General features: G+C 45.1%; 1 protein-coding gene across 1 annotated transcript in view; it reads right to left on the reverse strand.

Moving 5' to 3' along the window:
• The window catches only part of RECK (reversion inducing cysteine rich protein with kazal motifs), a 115,688-nt gene extending 92,301 nt beyond the window's left edge, over positions 1–23,387 (reverse strand). Inside the window, exon 1 of the mRNA XM_014052832.2 lies at positions 23,225–23,387. Within this exon, the coding sequence (XP_013908307.2) occupies positions 23,225–23,324 (100 nt within the window). The 5' untranslated portion in view covers positions 23,325–23,387. The remainder of the gene's footprint in view (positions 1–23,224) is intronic.
• Positions 23,388–24,169: the final 782 nt, after the last annotated feature.

Raw genomic sequence — 24,169 nt, forward strand, 5'->3', positions numbered from 1 at the left:
AAAGTGAAAGTTTCCTCTTTATTTTTCGTTTTTACTGCTGGAAGCTTGACTGGACTTTCAACATACTTTACTTTTAAACGCATATGGCTTATGTCTTTCTTTCTTTCTTTTTTCATTTGGACCCTTTGGACAATTAAAATGCTTCATTTAAGAAGTTCCCCTTTGTTTATTTTTGCTTAAAGTATTATTGTATTTTTTTCTTCTTATTGGACTTTTTATGTTTTTAGAAAGTAAAACGCAGAAAAGAAAGTGGGAAACTAGTAAAGTGGGAAACTAGTAGCACTGCCATCTAGAAGCTTGATACATTGTTTTTATTCTTGCATGAAATGTTTGGAGAAAAGTTGTTTCCCTCACGGGCACGTTACTAAGTGAAGAACTGATAGTGAAAAGAACAGGATTGTTTATACAGGTGTTTACTTTGAAATCCTCAGTGCCTGAAACCTTGTTTGGAAAGAATAAGACAAACAATTTTGAGAAAGCCTGGAGTAAGCTGAGAAAGGCTCTTACTTCATTTTATTCCATCTCAGAAAAGCCTTGTAACTTTTTTTTTCTATTTTGGATGGCAGTGTCTATTTCTCCTTGTTGTGAAAACTGTGCTTCTTCTCTGTTTTGTTTTGGCTATTTTTTTTCTTGTTATTTCTTTGCATCTTTTTGGAGACACCAGCTATTTCATTTTCCATTGAATTGAACGAAGGGGGGATTTAAATATTTTTTCCATACAATTTTTGCTTTTTCACATTATAATTTTTTTTATTTGGGGATTGTTTTTAATTGTTTTTTCTTTTCCTTTTTTGTCTTCACATTTTTCTTTTTTCAAATTGGATTAAATTGGATAAGGTTCTTCACAGTACGTGGTTTTTTATCTTTCCCCTCCTTACTTTTTTTCTTGTGCTCTTTTTTTTTTTACTATTGCCTCTTTTTGTTAATTCTTTTCCTATTTATTATTTTTTGACCATCTTATGGTCATTTGGACAATTGATACCCATACCTAGTGGATTAGAGCACAGAAGAATTTGAAGATGAGTAAAAAAGTAATAATCACTGGTTCTGCAACAACTACACCTTCCCCCTTTCCAGCAGGAGGACAAAGATCAATACAGATGATGTTGCAGCAGGAAAAGGAAAAGGGAGTCACATCAGACATGACTATGCAGGGAATTCAGAAGCTACAAGTAAGAACAGAGAACAATGAAAAGAGAACGGAAAACATGGAACAAAAAGCAGCTGAAACAGATGGAAAAATTGAAAATATGCAACAAATGATGATAAAATATTGATTTCCGGCAGTTATCGGGAAAACTAAGAGGGTGGCCAGAAAGACTGTTAGTATATCAGTTTAAGACCGGCTTAGATAGATCAATCTGGCAGGCATGTGTATATCGAGGCCTACAACCCTGCCTGTGGTCCTGGTATCAAGCCGCTACAGAACTAGAAGCGGAGTTGAGGGACCTTAGACCCAGAGACAAGGGAAATGCTAGACCACGCTGTTTCCTTGACCATACAGTGAGCTGTTCTCCGGGATCCTTGACGTCGTCGGCAAGGTCAACGGAAAAGACAGTAACAAACAGACCTCCCATTATATGTTTCCGGTGTAGAAAACCCAGGCATAGAGCAGTGGACTACAACATGATGACCCCAGCCGCACAGCCTAAGCCAGTCCAGGTGACTCCAGTTCCACCTAGTACAGCCCGGAAACCCATGAGGAAAATGTCGGAGAAATCTCGGGGCATTCAGCAAGCTGCCACTGAAAACTCCACAGCGAGGGTTGATGACTCTCAAGATCAAGCATATGCAAGTCCTCCAGCGGAAGGGTGCAAAACTGATGAAGAGGGTGAAAATGATCCTTCTTCTAAAACCCTTCTGGGTGCCTGTTATCCTCACTGCTCAGAGGCATCGGACATATGATGCTTTAATTGATTCTGGGAGTACTCGTTGCCTCATAAGTCTAAGCACAGTGAGGGAGCTGGGGATAAAAGTTTGAAACCTGTTCTGTCCCCTACGGTTTGAACAAGTAGATTGGTCAGTGTTGGGTGGGGCACCAGCTACCCAGATTACAGAGAAAATCAGACTCAAGCTTGGGGACCATTGGGAGTTAATCCGGTTTATCGTACTGCCACGGATGATGGAAACTGTGATACTTGGCCTTGCATGGCTGGATAAGTGGGGGCCCCTCATATGGTGGGGGGGTTCTCAATGTATACGCACTGGGGTGGGCCCTGAACCACCACCACATGAACAGCTAAGAACAGGAAGTTGGCTCACAGGGAAAGGTCAGCAGCAGGAAATAGAGATGTTGAAGGGTGTGGGCCAATTGGTAGGGGTCCCACAGGAATACACCTGGACGATATTTTGATTTACACGAAGACCATGGATCAGCACATAAAATTGGAAATAACGTTCTGACCAAATTGTTAAAAGCCCAATTGTATGTCAAAGTATCTAAATGTGAACTCCACCAGATCCATTTGAACTTCTTAGGCTATAGAGTTTCCAAGGTGGGAATAGAAATGGATCCGGCAAAGGTACAGGCGGTAATGGACTGGCAAGCTCCAAGAACTCGGAAACAATTACAGAGCTTCTTGGGGTTTGCCAACTTCTACCATCAGTTCATACCATCATTTGCCAAGGTAGATTTATCCCTTACCGACCTAAGGAAAACAAGACACCTTGCCAGAAAGCCTCGTCCAAGTCAACCCTTACAATGGGATATGGTTTGTCAAAAAGCATTTGAAACATTGAAGGGATTGTTTGCACATGAGCCAATAGAGACATCCTGATCCAGCCAGAAAATTTATAGTGCAGGCGGATGTGAGCAATATAGCAGTGCGAGCTGTCTTACTCAAACTGAATGGAAAAGGAGAGCTGCAGCCATGTGCCTATACCTCCTGTAAACTAAGTGACATCGAACAACGATGGGCTATATGGGAAAAGGAGGCTTTTGCATTGAGATGGGCGCTGCTTACATGGAGGCATTTACTCGAGGGCACTATGGTCCCCTTCGAGGTATGGACTGACCACAACAACCTGGGGGCTCTACCATCTCCCCGGAAGCTGTCGCCCAAGCAAGTACGATGGGCGCTCTACTTCCGTAGGTTTAACTTCCAACTGAAATATATTCCTGGTGGGCGAAATTTTATGGCAGACGCTTTATCACAGAAGCCGCAATTTAATAGTGATCGAGAGCAGACCTTCCAGCCTATGTTTCCCCAGTTGGCGAATATAGCTTTAGCGGCCAGCAGTCAGGGCAGAAAGCCTCCAGTTGATATCACAGTCTATTAGAGATGCACTTCCACTAGACCCTTGCAGACCCTTCCAGCAGACTCTAGCTCCCACCGTCCAGTATGACCCCACAGAGTTGGCCTCCTCAGGGTGCCGTCGGCCAGGCAGTGTCGGCTGGCGACCCCCAGGGGGAGAGTCTTCGCTGTGGGAGCACCTCCCCTTTGAAATGAGCTGCCCCCAGAGCTTCGCATAATTCCCGACCTCCGGTCCTTCCGGGACACCCTAAAAAATTGGTTTTTCCAGCAAGCCGGCCTGGCCTGAATAAAATAAATTATTAATTTTAATTGTTAATTTTAATTTAATTTCTAAATTTCATTGTAAATGTCTATTCGGGTTTTTTGGGGGATATTCTATTTAATCTTTCTTTTAACTTTTGTAATATGTGTTTTTTATGTTGTATGTCACCCTGAGTCCTTTGGGAGAAGGGTGGCATATAAGTCCAATAAACCTAAACCTAACCTAAACCATAATCATGGAAGAGGAAAAAATGATTACAATTAATATAAATGGATTTAACTCACCAAATAAGAAAGAAAAGAAAAGAAAGAAAATATTCCATAAACTAGAAAAATTAAAATTGGATATAATTTGTCTGCAAGAAGTGCACATTCAAAAGCAATATGAGCACCTATTGGTACAACCAAAATTGGGGAAAAAGACCGTTGGCTTACCTGAACGGTCGTTCTCGGGGCACTGCGAAGAGAGCCCAAATGCTGGGTTAACACAGCCTATCTGCCCTTGGACTGAGTGATGTTTTTCTTGACCACGCCTCCCTTTGCCTGCACATGCTCAATTCGAAAACGAAGGAACCGTCCTGTAATCAATTACAGTCAATACAGCCACATCGTTCAATACTAACACCCGGGTGGGTTTGGGCTCTCTTCGCAGTGCCCCGAGAACGACCGTTCAGGTAAGCCAACGGTCTTTCTCCAGTGCACTGCTCAGAGAGCCCAAATGCTGGGACATGCCCAAGCTATTGAGTCCCAGGGTGGGGAAGCGCCGAAGCCTCTGGCATTTCAGCCACTCTTTGTAATACTCTTCTGCCAAAGGAGGCTTCGGCTGAGGCAAAGGTGTCAATCTTATAGTTTCTAATAAAGGCCGTGGGGGAAGCCCAGGTGGCCGCTCTACAAATGTCTAGGATAGAGGCCTGGGTTGCCCAGGCTGCAGACGTTGCAGCGCTCCTGGTGGAGTGAGCGATGATTCGTCTCGGAGCCGTCTTGCCCTGGTGCTCATATGCCAGTTTGATGCAAGCACGTAGCCAACGTCCCACAGTGTGAGAGGAGACCTTGCGGCCCAGGGACGCAGGGAGGAAGGAGACAAAGAAAGCCTCTGACCGGCGGTAGTCCTTTGTTCTCTTTACATACGTGCGCACGGCCCGTCTCACGTCCAGCTTGTGCCACACACGCTCCTTAGGGTGAGAAGGATGGGGACAGAAGTTGGGCAAAATAAGTTCTTGAGTCCTGTGAAACAGGGAGTTAATTTTCGGAGCAAATGATGGATCAAGTCTCAATATTACTCTGTCCGGGTGAACTACGCACAAATCCTCCCTGACAGAGAGCTCAGCAAGCTCGGCTACCCTGCGAGCGGATGTAATGGCCACCAGGAAAGCGGTTTTGATGGTGAGGTAGCGCAGACTGGTCTTTTTCAAAGGCTCAAATGGGGCTTGGGTCAGGGCCTTAAGCACAAATGGAAGATCCCATGACGGATACCGGTGAACAGTTGGAGGGCTGATGTTCGCTGCTCCCTTGAGAAAGCTCTTGATCTGGGGGAGCTGACTCAGCGAGCGAGAGGAGCCCTTTGCCAGGATGGTAGACAACGCTGCAACCTGGCGTCTGAGGGTGCTGACTGCAAGGCCCTTATCCAGACCCTCTTGCAAAAAGTCTAGGGTCTGGGGGATCGAGGCTGAGGAGGCCTCTATGTTCCTAGTCTTGCACCACCGTGAGAAGGCGGCCCAGGTGGCATCGTAGATTCTAGTCGTAGAGGGCTTCCTGGACGCTTGGATTGTTTGAATGACCTGGTCAGAGAATTTTTGCTTTCTCAGGAGCTCCCCTTCAAGTGCCAAACGCTAGCTGCAGCCACTGGGGCTCCGGATGGGTGATGGCCCCCTGGCTGAGGGCAATCTTGTCCCGGGGGATTCTCCAAGGTCTTTGAACTGAGAGGCTGACCAGGTCTGCGTACCAGGGCCTTCTGGGCCAGAAGGGAGCCACCAGAATGAGGTCTGCCTTTTCGGTCAGGAGCTTGTTCACCACTTGAGGGATGAGCGGAAGTGGAGGGAAGGCATACAGAAGTCCCTGAGGCCACGCTGACCTCAGAGCATTTGTTCCCTCCGCCTGGGGCGAGTGGTAGCGACTGAAGAAGCGTGGGAGCTGTGTGTTGTTGTGTGTGGCAAACAGATCTACCTGTGGCTTGCCGAACCTCCTCACAATCTGCTGGAACAGGTCCGGGTGCAGGCGCCACTCCGAGTGGTCGATGCGTTGGCGGCTCAGCCAGTCTGCTTCCCGGTTGCTTATGCCGGAGATGTGATCTGCACTGAGAGAAGCCAGATGACGTTCCGCCCACCTGCCCAGCGCTTCTGCCTCGAGCATGAGGGCCTTTGATCGAGTGCCCCCTTGCCGGTTTATGTGCGCTTTTGTTGCCACATTGTCTGTCATCAACAGTACATGAGCCCCTCTTACTAGAGATGCGAACTTTCTCAGCGCTAGGCGAGCTGCCCTCAGTTCCAGCCAATTGATGCTGTGGGCGGCCTCCCTCTGAGTCCATTGGCCTTGGGCTAGGTGGCCCTGACAGTGGGCGCCCCACCCCAGGAGGCTGGCATCCGTGGTGACAACTAGTCTCTCCGGCTCCTTGAACAGGCAGCCCTTCCTGACTGCCTTGGACCTCCACCATGCCAGAGACCGGATCACCTTTCGTGGGAGCCGAACCCGCATGAGTGAGTTGCTGTTCCTGGTCCTCTGCACTGGCAGCAGAAACCACTGCAGCTCCCTGGCGTGAAGGCGAGCCCAGGGAACCACCCCCAGGCACGAGATCATTATCCCTAGGAGCTGGGACAGCTGAATGATGGGTACCGACCTGGCAAGGCTGCAGTGCTTCACTTTGCGTCTCAGGTTTGACAGCCGGTCTGGCGAAAGAAATACCTGGCAGGAGGTGGAGTTGATGACCGCACCCAGGTGCTGTATACAGGTGGATGGTCGGAACTGGCTCTTCTCCATGTTGACAGAGAAGCCATGGTACTGCAGGGTCTGCACAGTTAGAGAAACATCGCGGTGTGCCTGCTTGGTGGTGAGAGAGTGAATGATTATGTCGTCTAAATAACATTCCAGACGAACCGGATGGTTGCGGAGATGAGCCGCTAGCACTGCCAGAATTTTGGTGAATGTTCTGGGCGCAGATGATAGCCCGAAGGGAAGAGCCCTGTACTGGAAATGCTTCCCTTCTGCGTAGAACCTCAGGAACCGCCTGTGGGCCACATGGATGGGGACATGCAGGTAGGCCTCTTTGAGATCTATTGATGTCAATAGGTCCCCCTCCCTCACACAGCCCAGGATGGAGTGGAGTGACTGCATCTTGAACCTCTTGTAAGCCAGATGCTGATTTAGGCTCTTGAGGTCCAAGATGGCCCTCCACCCCCCTGAACTTTTGGGCACTAGGAAGAGGATCGAATAGAAGCCCCTCCCCTGCTGATCCCTGGGGACTGGCTCTATCGCCTCTATCTCTAGGAGATGGCAGATTTCTGCCCTCATGTGTTCCCTCTTTTCTGGGTTCCTGGGGGTAGGACAGCAGATAAACTTTCTTTGGGGAAAGGATAGGAAGTCCAGGAGAAGGCCCTTGCGAATGGTGTTGAGGACCCACTTGTCCGATGTTATCTCCTCCCACCTGTCGGCATACAGCCGTAGCCGACCCCCGATGGGGGGATCCCTGTGACCGTCACTTTCCCTTACGAAAGGGCCGGGATCCACCACTGTTGTTTCCTCCTCCTCGGAATGGTCTCCGAAAGGAAGACTGGGATTGGTTGGCACGAGGCCCGAAGGATCTGTCTTGGTGCCTATCCCCCCCTGCCTGAAAGGGCCTCTGATAGGAGGAAGGGTGAGAAGATTGCCCTGTTTCCTGGCTCCTGTAGGGTCTCTTACGAAAGGACCCCGCCCCTTTCCGGTCACCCCTTTTAAAGGTTGCCGGAAGGATCTTGCGTTTGTCCTTGGTTTCGGTGACAAACTTGTCCAGGGCCTCTCCAAACAGAAAGCCCCCTTTAAATGGGGCCGATGCCAGCTTCCATTTAGCCTTCATTTCGGCCTGCCAGTGCCTGAGCCATAGGAGGCGGCGGGAGGTGATATTGGAAGCTAGAGCTCTGGAAGAGAATTTTGCTGCTGTCAAGGTGGCATCCGCCGAATACTCGACAGCGGTAATAATCTTGGTTAGCTCATGGCGCCACCTAGATTTCCTGGGCGGGGGTCTGGACCTGAGTTGGCGCAGCCAGAATAGGGTGGCCCTAATAAAAAAGGAGGCAGAGGTGGATGCCTTGATGGCCCAGGCAGACGCCATGTGTGTTTTCTGACATGCCTTTTCTGACCTCTTATCTTCTGCCTTAAGTCCCTCTAGGAGCTCAGCTGGCAGGTTGGAATTGGAAGTCAGAGACACGACTGGGGCATCTACTTCTGGGAATTTGAGGATTTCCTCCATTTTATCTTCTACTGCATATAGAGTTCTATCCCCCCCACTGGGGTTGGTCAGGGTGCCCGGCTGTAGCCACTGGCGCTGTACCGCGTCCATAAATAGGTCTGGCACAGGAATAACCTCGGGAGTTTCTACTGTCTCTTTGAACAACCCATGCTTAAGATCCTTGGAAGTGGAAGCCTGAGAGGCCTCAGGTCTGGAAGTGGGGCCTAACTCTGTGGCCGTCATGGCTTTGTGCAAGATAGACTTGAATAATGACGGTTGAAACAGGCCAGAGAATTTTGGCTTGTCAGGGGTGGGGTTTTCGTCTTCGGAAAGGGCGAAAATCTCCCCTTCTTCCTGCTCAGAACTTGATAACCCAGAGTGAGAGGGGCTTGAAGATGGGGAGGAGGATACAGGCTCCTTAGAGGTGGAGGCCCTAGGTTTGCGTTTCTCCTTTGGGGCCTTGCCCTTGCGAGAGCCCTTGCGCTTAATGCCTTCAGCTATCCCTTGGGAGATGGCTAAGGCAATTACCTCCCTCATTTCATCCGAAAGAGCAGGACTTTTTCCCCTTTTTTTCTTTTGCTTACTGGGCCTGCGCTGGCTAGGCCTGCCTGAGCTGGATCCACCCTTCCCAAAGGGGGAATTCTGGACAGAATCTCGTTCCTCTCCGATGGAGGAGCTAGGGGAGTCGGGGTACCCCCAAGATGCTTCAGGAGATGGATCCCTGGATGCATAGTTATCCCCAGACAAGAATTCACTGTCCCCGGGGGATTGGGCCTCACGATCAGGGGAAGCTGACTCCCTGCTGCGACGGTCTGGGCTAGGTTCTGGCTGAAGGGGCCTTGAAACCTCCCTGGGATCCACTGTGGCTCTTGGAGAAGACCTTTCAAGTGAGCCCTTGTGCCCTTTGCCTTTATTTACAGAGGGATCCAGCTTGCAGCGCTTGCTGGAGGGCCCCACCTGATCCCCTAAGGCCTCCCTGCATTCCTCAGCCATTTCAGGTCCCCACGAGGCCTGGAGGATAGCTGGAGTTGGGATGGGCACGCGCTGGCCTTTGCAGTCCAAAAGCGCTGGCAGAATCTCCAGGAGGGAAGGGCCGCCTTGGGGTCGGATTTCCTTCCTCCCACTGCCCTCGGTTCCCCGAGACTTAGCTTATTTTCCGGAGGGAGAGACTAGCTGGCTTCCCAGACTAGCCCCCAGCCTCCCCGCGGCGTTCTGCAGTCGTTGAGGGCTCGCTGAGGCTCCGTTGGCTGGCTGGGCTCTTCTTGCTGCCTTGTTCCTCGCACACTCTGAGCTCTGCCGCTCTGCCCAGTGAGTCGGAGCGATCCAAAATGGCGGGGGTGCGCACGCAGCCGCTTCCCGCTCTTTCCAGCCCTGAAAGGCGCGCGAAGGCTCCAGCCGTCGCTGCTGTTGCCGGGCAAAATGGAGCAGGCGAGGGAATCCTAGCAATCCGGCTCACCTGCTTTAGAGCCTTCTCAGAGCCTTGCTGGACTTTTCCTCCCCCTGGGACGCCCCTGTTCCAAGAGGGAACTTGGTTTATCCCACTAATTGCTCCCTTGCTAGCCAGCCCCCGCTGTGCAAGCCTTTTCAACCCCCTGCAGTGCTTGCAATTAGCAACAGCAGGGAAAACCCGGCAGCCCTTCTCTTAAAGCGACGGAAGCCTCACTGGAGGCAAATAGACAGACCTGATGTAGAAGCGCGATTTCCTTTATCTGAGAATTTAAACGTGGTCCAAATTGGGAAACTTTTTCCAGCCTTTCTGCTCTTAGACTGGAGCTCTCCCAAAACAGTCCTACTCGGGCGGACTGAGTTTTCGAATTGGGCATGTGCAGGCAAAGGGAAGCGTGGTCAAGAAAAACATCACTCAGTCCAAGGGCAGATAGGCTGTGTTAACCCAGCATTTGGGCTCTCTGAGCAGTGCACTGGAGAATATTTACTTCATTGACAAGCTGTAAGAAAAGAGGAGTGATTTTCTACATTAAAGATATGTTCATTCATTCAAAATGGATTTCTACCAAAGAGACAAATTAAAGACAATATAAGAATAATTCTAGAAACTCTGGAATATTATGAGGCACACCCCAAAAAGCAAATGGCTTTGATATTCTTAGACGCACAGAAAGCATTTGACAATGTGAATTGGCGTTTTATGTTGTTAAAACTGGAACAGATGGGTTTTGGTAAGAAACTATATCACAAGAAATCAGCAAAGATAATGATAAATGGAGAGTTGACAGATTCTATTGAAATAAAGAAATGGACAAGACAAGGTTGCCCATTATCACCTCTACTTTTTGTCTTAACATTAGAAGTCTTAAATAGAAATATTAGAGAAGAAAAAGAAATAAAAGGAATGAAAATTAAAAAGGAAGAATATAAATTACAGGCATTTGCAGACGATTTAGTTTTCATTCTAGAAGATCCATTGGAAACAGCTCCCAAACTAATAGAATAAATAATAATAATAGAAAAAAAGAGGAATATGGAAAAATAGCAGGATTGAAAATAAATAAAGATGAAACAAAGATCTTGACAAAGATATATCAACAAGACGAAAGGAAGAATTAGCAGAAACTTTGGAGATGCAAGTCACAAACAAGGTTAAACACTTGGGGATATATTTAACAGCAAGATGCAGTGCGCTTAAAGGGAACGATTATTATAAACTTAAACAACAGATTGCGAAACATCTGAAGAATTGGGAAAATTTACAACTATCAATGATAGGGAGAATATCTACAATTAAAATGAACATTTTACCCAGAATCCTATATTTGTTCCAGACAATTCCAATCAGATGAGGGAAAGAATATTTTGATGATCTAAACAAAATAGTGCTGAAGTACATTTGGCAGTAGGGGAAAGCAAGAATAAAACTAAAATCACTACAAGATGCAAGAATAAGAGGAGGAATGGGCTTGCCCAATTGAGAATTATATTACTAGGCAGCAAGTTTGATGTGGCTTAAAGGCTTAAGGAACTCTAGACTACTGACTATAGAAGGTCATGACTTATTGTTGGGATGGCATGCTTTTTTATGGTATAAGGGAACTAAAACACAGGGGTATTTCAGAAGACATTACTTAAGGAGGTGTTGCTATTAAACTGGGAAAAGATCAAAAAGCAATATTATTTAAAAATTCCAATCTGGCTATCAACTATTGAAGCTTTTTCATACTCAATAATATACAAAAAGGAACAAACAGGTAGATATGGTGAAATTTGAATGCAGAGGTTGAACTTAAATCTAAGCAAGAGTTGGAACAGGAAGGAATAAGGATGAATTGGCTTCCATATGTGCAAATACAACCTAGATATGATAAAGATCGTAAAGAGGAAGGTTTTTATGATAAAATGACTGAGCTAAATAAAGTTTTAACAGGTATTGATGAAAAAGTAATCAAAACATTATATGGACACTTACTAGAGGTTAAACTAGAAGAAGAACAAGTCAAAGAACCTATGATAGATTAGGGGAAAAACTTTTGGCATGGGATTGAACTAGAAAAGTGGCAGAAATTGTGGTCTCAAAATTATAAAATGACAATGTCAACAGCATATAAGGAAAATTCGTATAAGATGTTTAACCGACGAGAATAGCAAGAATGTTCAAGAACAAATCTAAAAAAAAGTGCTAGAAATGTCATCAGACACTGGGTTCATATTACCACATCTGGTGGAATTGACAAAAGCTAAAAGATATTGCACTAAAATTCACATGTGGCTGGAGAAATGATGCCAAAACACATAGACTTTAAACCAGAGATTTTTTTTTATTGGGACTTATACCGAAAACATATAACAGGGATTTGAAATATCTGATTGTAAATGTTTTAACAGCAGCTAGAATTGTATTCGTAAAAAAATGGAAGAACGAGAAAATACCAAAGCAGGAGGAAATTATTCAAAAAATAATGGATTGTGCTGAAATGAATAAATTGACATTTGAAATTAGAGAACAACAAGAATAATTCTACAAGGTATGGGATTTGTTTTATCAATGGTTAGATGAAAAATTATGGAAATGGAAAAGGTTGGAGGGCCTCTTTATATATTTAAGAACAATAGAATGATATATGAGATACCACAAATGTTTAGTATTGTTAAATAGTATAATATGAGGCAATGGAATGAGGTTGCATGTATGATTTTAATATCTAGAACATTTTATTTTAAATGATGGAATAACAATTGGAGTGGAACAATTGATGTATAATGATGCTATATATACACAAACTCAATACCTAGAATATTTTGTGTAAAATGAAGGAATAACAATCATAGTGGAACAATGACTATACAATGATAATAATGTATTTATTCTTATGCAATAGATAATTTGTGATTTGATATACAATTGTAAGTGGTGAGAATGGAGATGCACAAAAACCTGTAACCAAACAACGTGCTATATGAAACAGTTGAAGGTTGTATGTTTTATATGTTTTGTTTGTCTTTTGTTTGTTTTTTATTAAAAAAATTAAAAAGAAGTTTCTTGGAGGAGAAGCAAAAGGTCTTCAAAGAAAAACAAGTAAGTCTAGTTGCCTCTTGAAAAAACACTGTTAGGACAACCTTGGAGTCTTAATGGAGGATCACTTAAATAGGAGCCAGCAGTGTGCTGCAGCAACCAAAAAAGTAAATGGTTGTATAATAGAGGCACAGAATCAAAATCACACGAAGTATTAATACCTCTTTATAAAAGGGTAGTACGCTCATACCTGGAATACTGCATCCAGTTTTAGTCATCATGCTACAAAAAAAAGTGCAAAGAAGAGCAATTAAGATTAAAGGCCTGGAGACTAAAACATATGAAGAACGGTTGCAGGCTTTGGATTTGGCTAGGGTAGAGAAAATGACTAGGGGTAACATGATAGCAGTATTCCAGTCTCTGAGGGGCTGATACAAAAAAGGGAGGCTTAAATTATTTTCCAAAGTACCTGAGGGCAGGACAATGAATGAAAACTAATGAAGGAGAGAAGCAAGCTGGAATTAAGGAGAAACTTCCTGGCAGTAAGAACAATTAACCAGTGGAACAGCTTGCCTTCAAATGTTGTGGGTGTTTCATTACTGGTGGGTTTTAACTGGACAGCTACTTGTCTGAAATGGCATAGAGAGGTCTCTTCCTACAGTAAGAGGCTAGACTAGAAGACCTCGAAGGTCCCTTCCAGCTCTACTATCTGTGAGTTAAAAAATTATTATTATTAACAAAGAGTTTTGTTTAGCTTTGTTGTTGGGATTACCTGTTCTTTAATACAGTAGACAGAAGCTAGGAAAATTGGTTGATAAAATTTCATATTTATAATATTTCTATGATATAGAAGTTCATAATTTGTCGATCTATTTTTCAAGATGAGAGAACTATTGTTAATGAAATATATTTATCACTATTCAACCAAGGAGGCTAATCTATGTGTTATTTTGTTTTTCTACACATTTTTTACTCTCTTTTTTCCTTGGATTTTGAATTTTGGAAATAAAATAAAAGTTATCTCTTATCAGGCCCACTTCTGCAGTCAGTAATTCAATTGCAATATTTAATTTCTTTTCCATAGATCTAAAGTATAAATTAGAATAACATCTGAGCCCTGAGCTGCATGTTCTCCTCAGCAAGGAGAATCAGGAAAACCACCTGGTTTTATGATTCTGTCTTTGGCTTAAGGGAAATCCTAAGAATAAAACTGAGAATCTTTGCTATTTACTACATGTCACAAACTGGCGTCTAAAGCAGAAGACCAAGAATATAGTGATTTGGGTATACATTCTTCCAATAATATTTGTCCCAGTACGAATAAGGTGGATGTTTCCACTGTTGTGTGCTGTGAATGCGAGCACTTTTCTTAATTAAACTGCATTAGGAACTTGACAACTTCCTCACTGAAATGCCAGAAGGAGCATGAATTTATTGTTTGATGGAGGTCATCTGTTCTAAGTCTCATGTTAATCATTTGAACCCAACTAATTCATTTTATAATGATTACTAAAATAGTTAGTAAATATTAATAGCATCATAAATGCTATGGAATGTTATTCAGGTACCATAGAACCCAGATTATATTTCATGTTAATTTGAATAAGAATTGCTAAACAGCAGTTTTGTTAACATTAGCTTTGCAATCATAATCACTACAGAAAGGATAAGGGAAGAGACAAGAGGTAGCCTTAGCTTCTGTGTGATGACATTTTTTAACAATAAAAAGAAAAAGAAACTTGCTGCTGGTAATAGTCATCTATCCTTTAAGCTTCCATTCAAATTTCATGAACAATTGGAAAGGATTCAGAGCATGATAGTCAAGTCTGATTTCTCATGACCCGCTTCAGACAGCACCTACAAATGTTTAATTGAAATCTGCCTTCTTGCAACTTAATACTATTATTCATCATGGGACATTAAAGAAGAAAATATATTACTCTTTAATAATTTTAAATACAGCAAGGTTGTGATTAATACAAGTTGGAATAAGGCAATATTCAATTTAGTATAAATTGTACAGTGATTTTAAGTTGCATTTACAGCAAACCAAAATTCAGTTCATGTGAAGTTAGCTCATATGCAGTTGAGATTACCAAATTGCTCTTAAAATTCTGCTATTTCAATATGCACTTGATTCAATAAAACATGTCTCATGTTCATGTGCTGCTGCCTGCTATTTTTGTGATTTTTTAAAAATTGTTTTAAGAAGTTCCCTTAGCAAAGTAGACTGCCTACTGAGGCTGGACTTCCGGAGGCCAAACCCCCACTGTAGGGAGGAGGAACCGACCAAGTGGTTCCGCCCCAGGCGACTTATGGACCCCTTAAGGTTCCAGACGGAGCTTGGGGTCATTCCTGATACTCTCGCCCACAGTTCGGCGGAGACTCTGGTTGCTGCCTGGCACTTGGCGGCATCGGAGTCTCTTGACCGGATTGCGCCACTACGGCCCCTCTGGGTCGGCGGATCCCGGAGACCTCCTTGGTTCACCGAGGAACTCCGGGAGAAGAAGCGCCGGAGGAGACGCCTAGAGCACCTATGGAGGTCCAATAAGTCCGAATCGAACCGAGCACTTCTGACAACATGCACCAAGGAGTATATCAGGGCATTGAGGACAGCTAAAAGAACATATATTGCCACCTTGGTTGCGTCCACTGAGTCCCGCCCAGCCGCCCTGTTTAGGATAACCCGCTCCCTCCTAAATAGGAGGGATGCGGGGGACCCCCTACAGGGTAAGGCTGAGGAGTATGTCCAGTTCTTAACGGACAAAGTTGCTCGGTTTTGGTTGGACTTGGACTCCACCTCTGCAGATCCAGCCGAGACACAAGGGGATAACTTGGCAGACCATCTCTGGGTTGAGTTTCAGGATGTTGCCTCTGGGGATGTGGACAAGGCCATACAAGCTGTGAGCGCCTCCACCTGTATACTGGACCCGTGTCCCTCCTGGCTGGTGGCCAACAGCAGTGAGGTGACACGAGGCTGGATCCAGGCGGTCGTTACCGCCTCCCTTCGGGAGGGGCACTTCCCCGCCGCACTTAAAGCGGCGGTGGCGAGACCCCTCCTGAAGAAACCATCCTTGGATCCAGCCGTTCTTAACAATTACCGTCCAGTCTCCAACCTCCCCTTTGTTGGGAAGGTTGTTGAGAAGGTGGTGGTCTTCCAGCTTCAACGGACCTTGGAGGAAGCTAGTTATCTTGACCCCTTCCAGTCCGGCTTCAGACCTGGTTACAGCACAGAAACCGCTTTGGTCGCATTGACCGATGATCTCTGGAGAGCCAGGGATGGAGGCCATGCGTCCATCCTGGTTCTCCTTGACCTCTTGGCGGCTTTCGATACCATCGACCATGGTATCCTTCTGCGACGACTGCGGGAGGTGGGAGTGGGAGGCACTGTTCTACGGTGGTTCTCCTCCTACCTCTCGGACAGGTCGCAGTTGGTGTTAGTTGGGGGGCAGAGATCGTCCCCGAGGCCCCTAACTGCAGGGTTCGGTCTTATCCCCCCTACTATTTAACATATACATGAAACCGCTGGGCGAGATCATTCGGAGGCACGGGATAAAATACCATCAATACGCGGACGATACTCAGTTGTAGACGTGATGAACCAGGGTCTTGAGGCCGTTAAGAACTGGATGAGAGCTAACAAACTGGTACTCAACCCAGACAAGACCGAGTGGCTGTTGTGTTTCCCTCCCAATAATTTGGCCAGTGTTCCATCGCTCAGGCTGGGGGGGTCAAATTCTACACCCCTCAGATAGGGTTCGCAACTTGGGAGTCCTCCTGGACCCACAGCTGACTTTTGACCATCACTTGTCAGCTGTGACCAGGGGGGCATTTGTCCAGGTTCGCCTGGTGCGCCAGTTGCGACCCTACCTGAACCGGGAGGCCCTCACAACAGTCACTCGAGCCCTTGTGATCTCGAGGCTGGAATACTGCAATGTGCTCTACATGGGGCTGCCCTTGAAGAGCATCTGGCAACTTCAGCTAGTCCAGAATGCGGCCGTGCGAGTGATAGTGGGCGCACTGCGGTTCGCCCACATAACACCTATCCTCCGTGAGCTGCGCTGGCTACCTGTTGATCTCCGGGTGCGCTTCAAGGTGCTACTTACCATCCATAAAGCCCTCCATGGTAGTGGATCTGAGTACTTGAGAGACCGCCTTCTGCCGATTACCTCCCTTCGACCCATCAGATCGCACAGATTAGGCCTCCTCCGAATTCCATCCGCCAGTCAATGCCGACTGGCGACTACACGGAGGAGGGCCTTCTCAGTAGCAGCTCCAACCCTTTGGAACGATCTCCCCGTGGAGATTCGCACCCTCACCACCGTCCAGACCTTCCGCGCAGCCCTTAAGATCTGGCTATCCCGTCAGGCCTGGGGAGATTCTAACCTACCCCACCCGAATGTTGAATGAAAGTTGTCTTTTACTGTTTTATTTTCTATTCACTTATTATTTCATGTTTTGTCTTGCACTCCCTCCCCTTGAATTGTAAGCCGCCCTGAGTCCCCTCAGGGAAAAGGGCGGCCTATAAATGACAATAAAATAAAATAAAATAAAGATATATTCTGATAAAAACAGTATAGTACCAAGAACAAAAAAGAATAGTTTGTTCCATTCCATGGATGAAAATCTTAAAGGGAAAAATGACTCAAGCTTAGAAAACTGAAAAATATGATGACAAAAGCCCAGTCCAGCCCAATACCACTGAAAAAGAAAAAATCCAAGAAAAACCCAGCATGGTTACACAAAGAACTCTCTGATAAATTGACACGAGTAAATATAAAAAATGGAAAGAGGAATATATAACTAAGGCAGAATATCAGCATATAGCTCAAATCTATAAAGTTGGAGATAGGAAAGCTAAGGTTCAGAATGAACTAAGACTTGCAACAAATGTCAAAAATAATTTTTAAAAAATCTTTCAACATATAGAAAATAAGAAAAAAGTCAAAGAAACCCTTGATCCACTAATGAGAGATATGGCAAGTAAGTGAGAGGCAGCAGGTAGAAGACCTCCCTAATTCTTTCTTTGCATCTGTTTTCACGCAAAAAGAAAAAAATACCTCAAGAACTGTAAAAGACAAAGTAGGAATACAAATTAAAATAGGCAAAAAAATGCTGTCCACTCTAGACAAGTCCAATTTATCCATCAGGACCAGATGGATAGGCCCCATTTGTCATGTTGCCACTGCCGCTTCTTGACGAAGAACTTTCCACCTTTCTTTTTGGCATGGAACGGAATGGGAAAAGTGTATCTCTAGCCATGGGGAAGGCCAAACAGGACTGAGTAGCGGCTTCCTCCCTTCAGCTTCTTCCTCTGCTTTAATGTTTCTCCCACAGCAAGCGGGATAAATTCGTTGCTGAGGCTATGCGGAATGAATATTTCCTGCCAAGTGGCTCCTCTGCTATGATTCAGTTTGGTGAAAGGTCACTCTAGAAAGAGTGCAGAGAATGACCATTGGCTTACCTGAATGGTCGTTCACTAGGCGCTGCGGGAGTGTCCAAGTATGGGTTAACTTCAGCTTGCTGCCCAAGGACTGAGTTCAAAGTTCGTGTAGCCACGCCTCTTGCTCCCTCAGAGGCTCAGTTTAAAAAACGAAGAAAGAGTTCCAAAAGGATAGTGTATAGAACAATCCCTATGTCCTCAAGGTGGTAACCTATGCATCCACAGACGACCCCAGGGCAGGCTTTTTAGTGACCGATAGTAGAATCTTCCGTTTGTCCTTGGACTCGATTAAAATCGAGTCCAAGGCCTCTCCAAAAAGCTTACCCCCTTTGAAGGGAGCGGAAGCAAGCTTCCCCTTTGCTTTCATGTCTGCCTGTCAGTGGCGAAGCCACAGCAGACAGCAAGAGGTCACATTGGAGGCGAGAGCCATGGAAGAGAATTTGGTGGCATTGAGCGAGGCGTCAATGGAGTATTTGATGGCCGCAATGATTTTATTCACGTCCTGGCGTGCCCTGGTATCTCCAGCTGGAAGGCTGGATTACAGCTTGCAGAGCCAAAACAGGGCTGCCCTGCTAAGTAGGAAGAGGAGGTGGAGGTCTTCATGGCCCACACAGCAGTCAGGTGGGTTTTATGGGAAGCCTTCTCCATCCTTTTATCCTCAGTTTTGAGGCCCTCTAGCAGATCAGCTGGGAATTCAGAATTGGAAGTGAGGCCAACTATGGGATCGTCCACCTGAGGAAGCTTTAATAGCTACCAATACCAGTTAGAATTATATACCGCTTCATAGGGCTTTCAGCCCTCTCTAAGCGGTTTGCATATTGCCCCCAACAACAATCCGGGTCCTCATTTTACCCACCTTGGAAGGATGGAAGGCTGAGTCAACCCTGAGCCGGTGAGATTTGAACAGCAGAACTGCAGAACTGCAGTCAGCTGAAGTAGCCTGCAGTGCTGCATTTAACCACTGCGCCACCTCGATACCACTCTCCATAGTATACAGCTTTTTATCCACCCTGCTGGGATTAGCCATAGACCCTGGTTGTGTCCAATGGTGCTGGATGACATCCAGAAATAGTTGAGGGGCTGGCACTAGGTCTTGAGGAGGGGTCTCCTTGAAGAGCCCCGCGCCTAGGTCCTGTGGACCCTTCATACCCTGCTCAGCCAAAGGTTTATCTGACTGTGCCGGGAGATCCATTTGGGTGGCAGAGGCCCTGGCTTTGGTGAGAACAGCCATAAACATAGAGAGCTTGAACAAGCCTGAGAAGGCGGGTGTGTCGGGGAGAGGATTCTCGTCCTTGGAAATGTCAGGGATGTCCTGGTCACCCTCCTCCGCAACCTCACTGACCCCGAAGAGGTTCGGGGAGGAAGCTCTGGCTGGTGGGTCCTTAGAACCCGAAGTGCGAGCCTTGGATAGGGTATGGCCCTGGCGAGGCAAAGAGACCTAGCTGTTGTATGCCATCTGCAATCTCCTGAGAGATTGCACATGCAACCACCTCCTGCATTTCCCAGGGCAGCTGAGGCCTCTGGTCCTCAGAATGATCAGGTGCCCTGGATCTGGATGCAGTCAGAGGCAAGGCCCCCTCTCCCATAAGGGAACAGGCCTCGTTAATAGATTCCTCAGCGAGGGATGAGCTGAGAGATCTAGGGGAAGCCCTGGAGGGATTGGGAGAAAATCCAAAATTCTCCTCTCCTGCCAGGGGGGGAGGGGAGGGAGGGACCCACAGACTCCTCCACAGGGAAGGGCTGCAGGCTTCTGGGTAGACTGAGCCTTCTGGAACTGCCTTTCCAGGATCTTCTGGTGCCTTTCAGCCAATCTTTCTGCTGCATTGGATGCCTTCTTGGGCTTGGGCTGCTTCCCTTTAGATGGGCACCCAGTCCCCACCCTTAGCAGCAGGGTTTAGTCTGCTGTGCTTACTGGTGGTGGGTCCTGCCTGGTTCATCTCTTCAGTCTCGCTGGTATAGGCCATGGTGAAATCTTGGCACAAAGACAGCTTAGGGTGTTGGAGAATGAGTCTCTAAATGAAGCAAAAGGGAGCTGATGGCCCTGAGAGGGCAAGCAATGTCCCAATAGGTGCGATGAAGGCAGGAGAAGTTTTGACGCCAAAATGGAAGTCCGGGGCACCAGCAAATCCGCTCTAATTAAATACCAGGGAATGGCCCAGGCAATAGCCAAACTCCCTGCAGCCACCTTGATGGAAGTCCTGGGGAGAGGGAGGCCTGTCTGGAGACCTGGAGCAAGGCCAAGAGTTAAGGACCCCTCCCAGCAGCAATCTGTGGTGGAACAGGCAAGGCAAGATTTCAAATGGCTCAGAAATAAAGCCAATTTTTCTCCTTTCAAAATGACTGCCACAAGCCTGGAGCAGCACCAGGAAACTGTCGGCAAATCGGATAGCTCAGGAGAGCCTCCGGGCTATTCAAAGTCCTCCGACAGCTGTAAAAGGGGTCCTGACTGCCTACCTGCCCCAAAGGGCTCACCAGCAGCCACTAGTGAACCTCCCATAATGGTGCCTCAACCGCGGCAGCACGGAAGGCAGCTCGCTCCAGGCAGCCTGTTCCGCGCGTCAAGAGTCAAAGAAGACAATTTCCAACTGTTCTCAATGGAAGAGAAAACAAGAAAGGAGCTAAGGGATCTAAACTAAGACTCACAAAAATAATAAAGGCTACACTACAGTAAGAATGGAGAGCCCAGCTTGCTGCACAAGGACTGGAACTCCCCAAATGTGTCCTTTTAGGGAGACTGAGTTTTTTAAATTGGGCCTCTGAGGGAGCAAGAGGCGTGGCTACACGAACTTCGAACTCAGTCCTTGGGCAGCAAGCTGAAGTTAACCCATGCTTGGACACTCCAAGTAGTGCCTAGAAGAGGGACGAAGGGATAAGAGTCTAAAACATAAAGAATGGTAGCCAGAATTTATTATGTCTAGTTTAATGAAGGACTAGGGGTGACATAGCAATGTTCCAATATTTCAGGATTGCCACAACGAAAAAAGAGTCACGCTATTCTCCAAAGCACCTGAGGGCAGAACAAGAAGCAATGGATGGAAACTAATCAAGGAGAGAAGCAATCTAGAACTAGTTAGAACAATTAATCAGTGGAACCAAGTTCCTCCAGAAGTTGTTAATGCTCCAACACAGGAAGTTTTTAAGAACAGATTGGATTACCATTTGTCTGAAATGATGTAGGGCAGGGATCGGCAACCTTAAACACTCAAAGAGCCATTTGGACCTGTTTCCCACAGAAAAGAAAACACCGGGAGCCACAAAACCCTTCTGACATCTAAAATGAAGATAACACTGCATATATCGGTTTTAATCTTTATGTTATGTATAAAAAACTATAGAGTGAAATCAATGAATTGCTACAGAGAACACACATTTTTATTTCTGCATGCAAAAAAAAAAAAAAACATTTGGAACTCCCAAAAAAAAAGATGGGTCGAAAAGCTTAATAAAGCTTGCGTGCTGACGGTTGTCGCACACTGGTGGTTGTGATGCATATTTTGAGCCAGAGTAGAAAGATGAAAGAGCCACATGCGGCTCCAGAACTACAGGTTGCAGACCCTTGATGTAGGGTTTCCTTCCTGAGCAGTTGGACTACAAGACTTGCAAGGTTCCTTCCAACTCTGTTATCCTGTTAACTATTCTGATTAAATGACAGGATTCTGAAGAAGCTGCCAGATGTGATCTCAGAACCACATCTTTCAAAGACCCTGGAGCACCAGAGAACTACCAAAAGACTGGGAAAAAGCTGATATGATTCCCATCCTCAAAAAAGGAAGAAAAAATCAAATCCAGGAGCTACAAGTCAATCAACTTGACATCAATACCTGGGAAGGTCCTTGAAAAGATAATCAAGCAACACATTTGTAAAGCAAGATCCAGATGGATTTTGACAGACTTGAACATTGGGCCTTATCTAAAAAAATGAAATTCAATGTAGAAAAAAAGTAATGTTTTACACTTAGGCAAGAAAAACTAACCAGATACAGATTAGCTGAAATTTGGCTCAACAGCAGTAACTGGCAGAAAGCAATGGTTGGAAATTAACCAAGGAGGGAAGCAACCTAGAATTAAGAAGAAATTTCTTGACGGTGAAAACAATAAACAGTGGAATGACTTGCCTTCAGAAAATCATTGGAGGCTTTTAAAGAGACTGGGTTAGCCATTTGTCTGAAATGGTACAGGGTCTCCTGCTTGAACAGGAATTGGACTAGAGGATCTCCAGGGTACATTCAGTACCAGCAAAGGTTAAGGAAAAGTCATGGATTGCAATAATTCAGTAAGAATTGAATTATTTCAGAAAGTTAAAAGAGGTTATATAGGCAGTCACAAGGAGTCAAAATTGACTCAAAGGCACAACCCTACTAAAAGAAGAAGAAAAAGGAGAAGAAGAGGAGGAGGAGGAGGTAGAGGAAGAATAACAACGATACAAATTGCCCTTAAAGCTTTAATAAAGAGAAGATAGAAGATGAGCAAAGTGCTAAAAGTTGATGTATCTGAGAAAAATTTACTTCAAAAAAACGTTTTGAGAGCATACAATAATACTTTTCAAATCTTTGCAGAACATATTTAAGTTATGGTGACTGAATCTTTTAATTCCTAACAATCATAGTTTGAAGTGTAATAGTTTTACAGAGGAACTAATTAGCCAGAGTAGACTTCAAGAGGTTGGATTTAATGATTTAAATAGACTTTTGAAATTTCTCACTGAATTATGGCAGTTTTATGAGAATCCCCTTTGTCAGTTTTCTTATATGAATATTTGGGCCATAAAATGTTAAACATCAAAACAGAACCAACATAATTCCCGGATTATCCATGGTATACATTATGCTTTAAAATAATAAGAGAAATCATAATAAAATATTTCTATTCCATTCCTGTTGGGAGGATCCACTGTTTGTGTGTGTGTGTGTGTGTGTGTGTGTGTGTGTGTGTGTGTGTGTGTGTTTGCAGCTTGTTTTGATTTGTACAGTAGTTATGTTAATAGCATTTCTGATTTCCCATTCCCTGATTCAGGCCTTCGGGTATCCAATCCAGCTCCAATCCATGTCCTTTATTTTAAGAATTTCACTGAAGATATGTACTGTAAATAAATAGGCAGCACTTTGAGAAAAAACCAAAGTGGAAATATTCAAATTCCAAGGAATTTTATGCTAAACTCCGTTTTAATTGGCGTCTGAGATAGCACACATAATTCGACCGACATCCTTGATTTTTTTTTCTTAATTTAAAAGCCATTATCAGCAAATTCCTTCAAACTTCAGCCAACCCCCCCCCCCCGCTCCCATCCCTTGCAACCCCCTGTTAATTAGCGGGTTGGTTGAGAGATGGTTCTGAATGCATAGCTATCCAGCCTACCATTTAATTGTTCCCGGAGCCATTCTTACCCGTCATGCCTGGGAGAAACAAGAGTAACACGGGGATGATTAACAGGTCTGTCTGACTTCGTCCATTCTCCCGCTGTGGACGAACGCCTCGAGTCGCCATAGCTCGTTCTCTGCCGCCCGCCCCATCCGCCAGCCACCCGGGCGCCTTTTCATTGGCTGAAGGACCCCTCCAGTCCCGACCAATTGTTCAATCTGAGAGAGAAGATAGAAGTCTACGAGGGAGGGACCCCTTAAGAATCCGGAGGGGGGGACGACTTTCTCTACTGTTTCGCGAAATTCTTAGCGATCGGGACATTGGCAGGCTCCTTTTTTGCGAGTTTTATATAAAAGTTATAAAGTATTTTATATCAAATACTTTAATTAATTTACCTAGTAGAGTATAACTTCTTGCCGGTATTTTTCTCCCTATAATTATATAATTATGGGGATAAGTATAATTATCCTAAGAATTAGATGAAGAAAAGTGAAGGAGTGACCTAAAGACACAAATCATGTCTTTCCATTTAGAAAAATTAAAAGGATTTTAATTGTAGCATATATACATTTCAACATCTGACTCGGAAGAGGCCACCTAAACGATGACCAGTCCAGTGTAGTAAATCCATTAGTAAATTCAACACTACAAAAAAATGTCTGGCCTCTGAACACAACCAGTGAAGGGAGATCTATTAAATTTTATTTTTACTTCTTAAAATGAAAAACTTTGCATTTCTTTCTGTAAAATTTAATTATATTATTTTCACCCCATTTCTCCAAATCAGTAAAACATTTTTAAATTTCTATATTTTGGTTTTATTTATTCTGTGGAATTTTGTATCATATGCAAAATTTGAGAATACTATTTTACTTGTCTCTTTATTCAAGTACTTAATGAAATGTTAAAAGAACAGAAGGCTGATCTTAGTAACATCTAATTTGATACTTCTCTCTAGTCTGATGGGGAAT

This window comes from Thamnophis sirtalis, unplaced genomic scaffold (genome assembly GCF_051295495.1).
Source record: "Thamnophis sirtalis isolate CommonGarterSnake01/CBP01778 unplaced genomic scaffold, rThaSir2_p1.2 scaffold_4, whole genome shotgun sequence".
In the NCBI taxonomy this organism is placed as follows: Eukaryota; Metazoa; Chordata; class Lepidosauria; order Squamata; family Natricidae; genus Thamnophis; species Thamnophis sirtalis.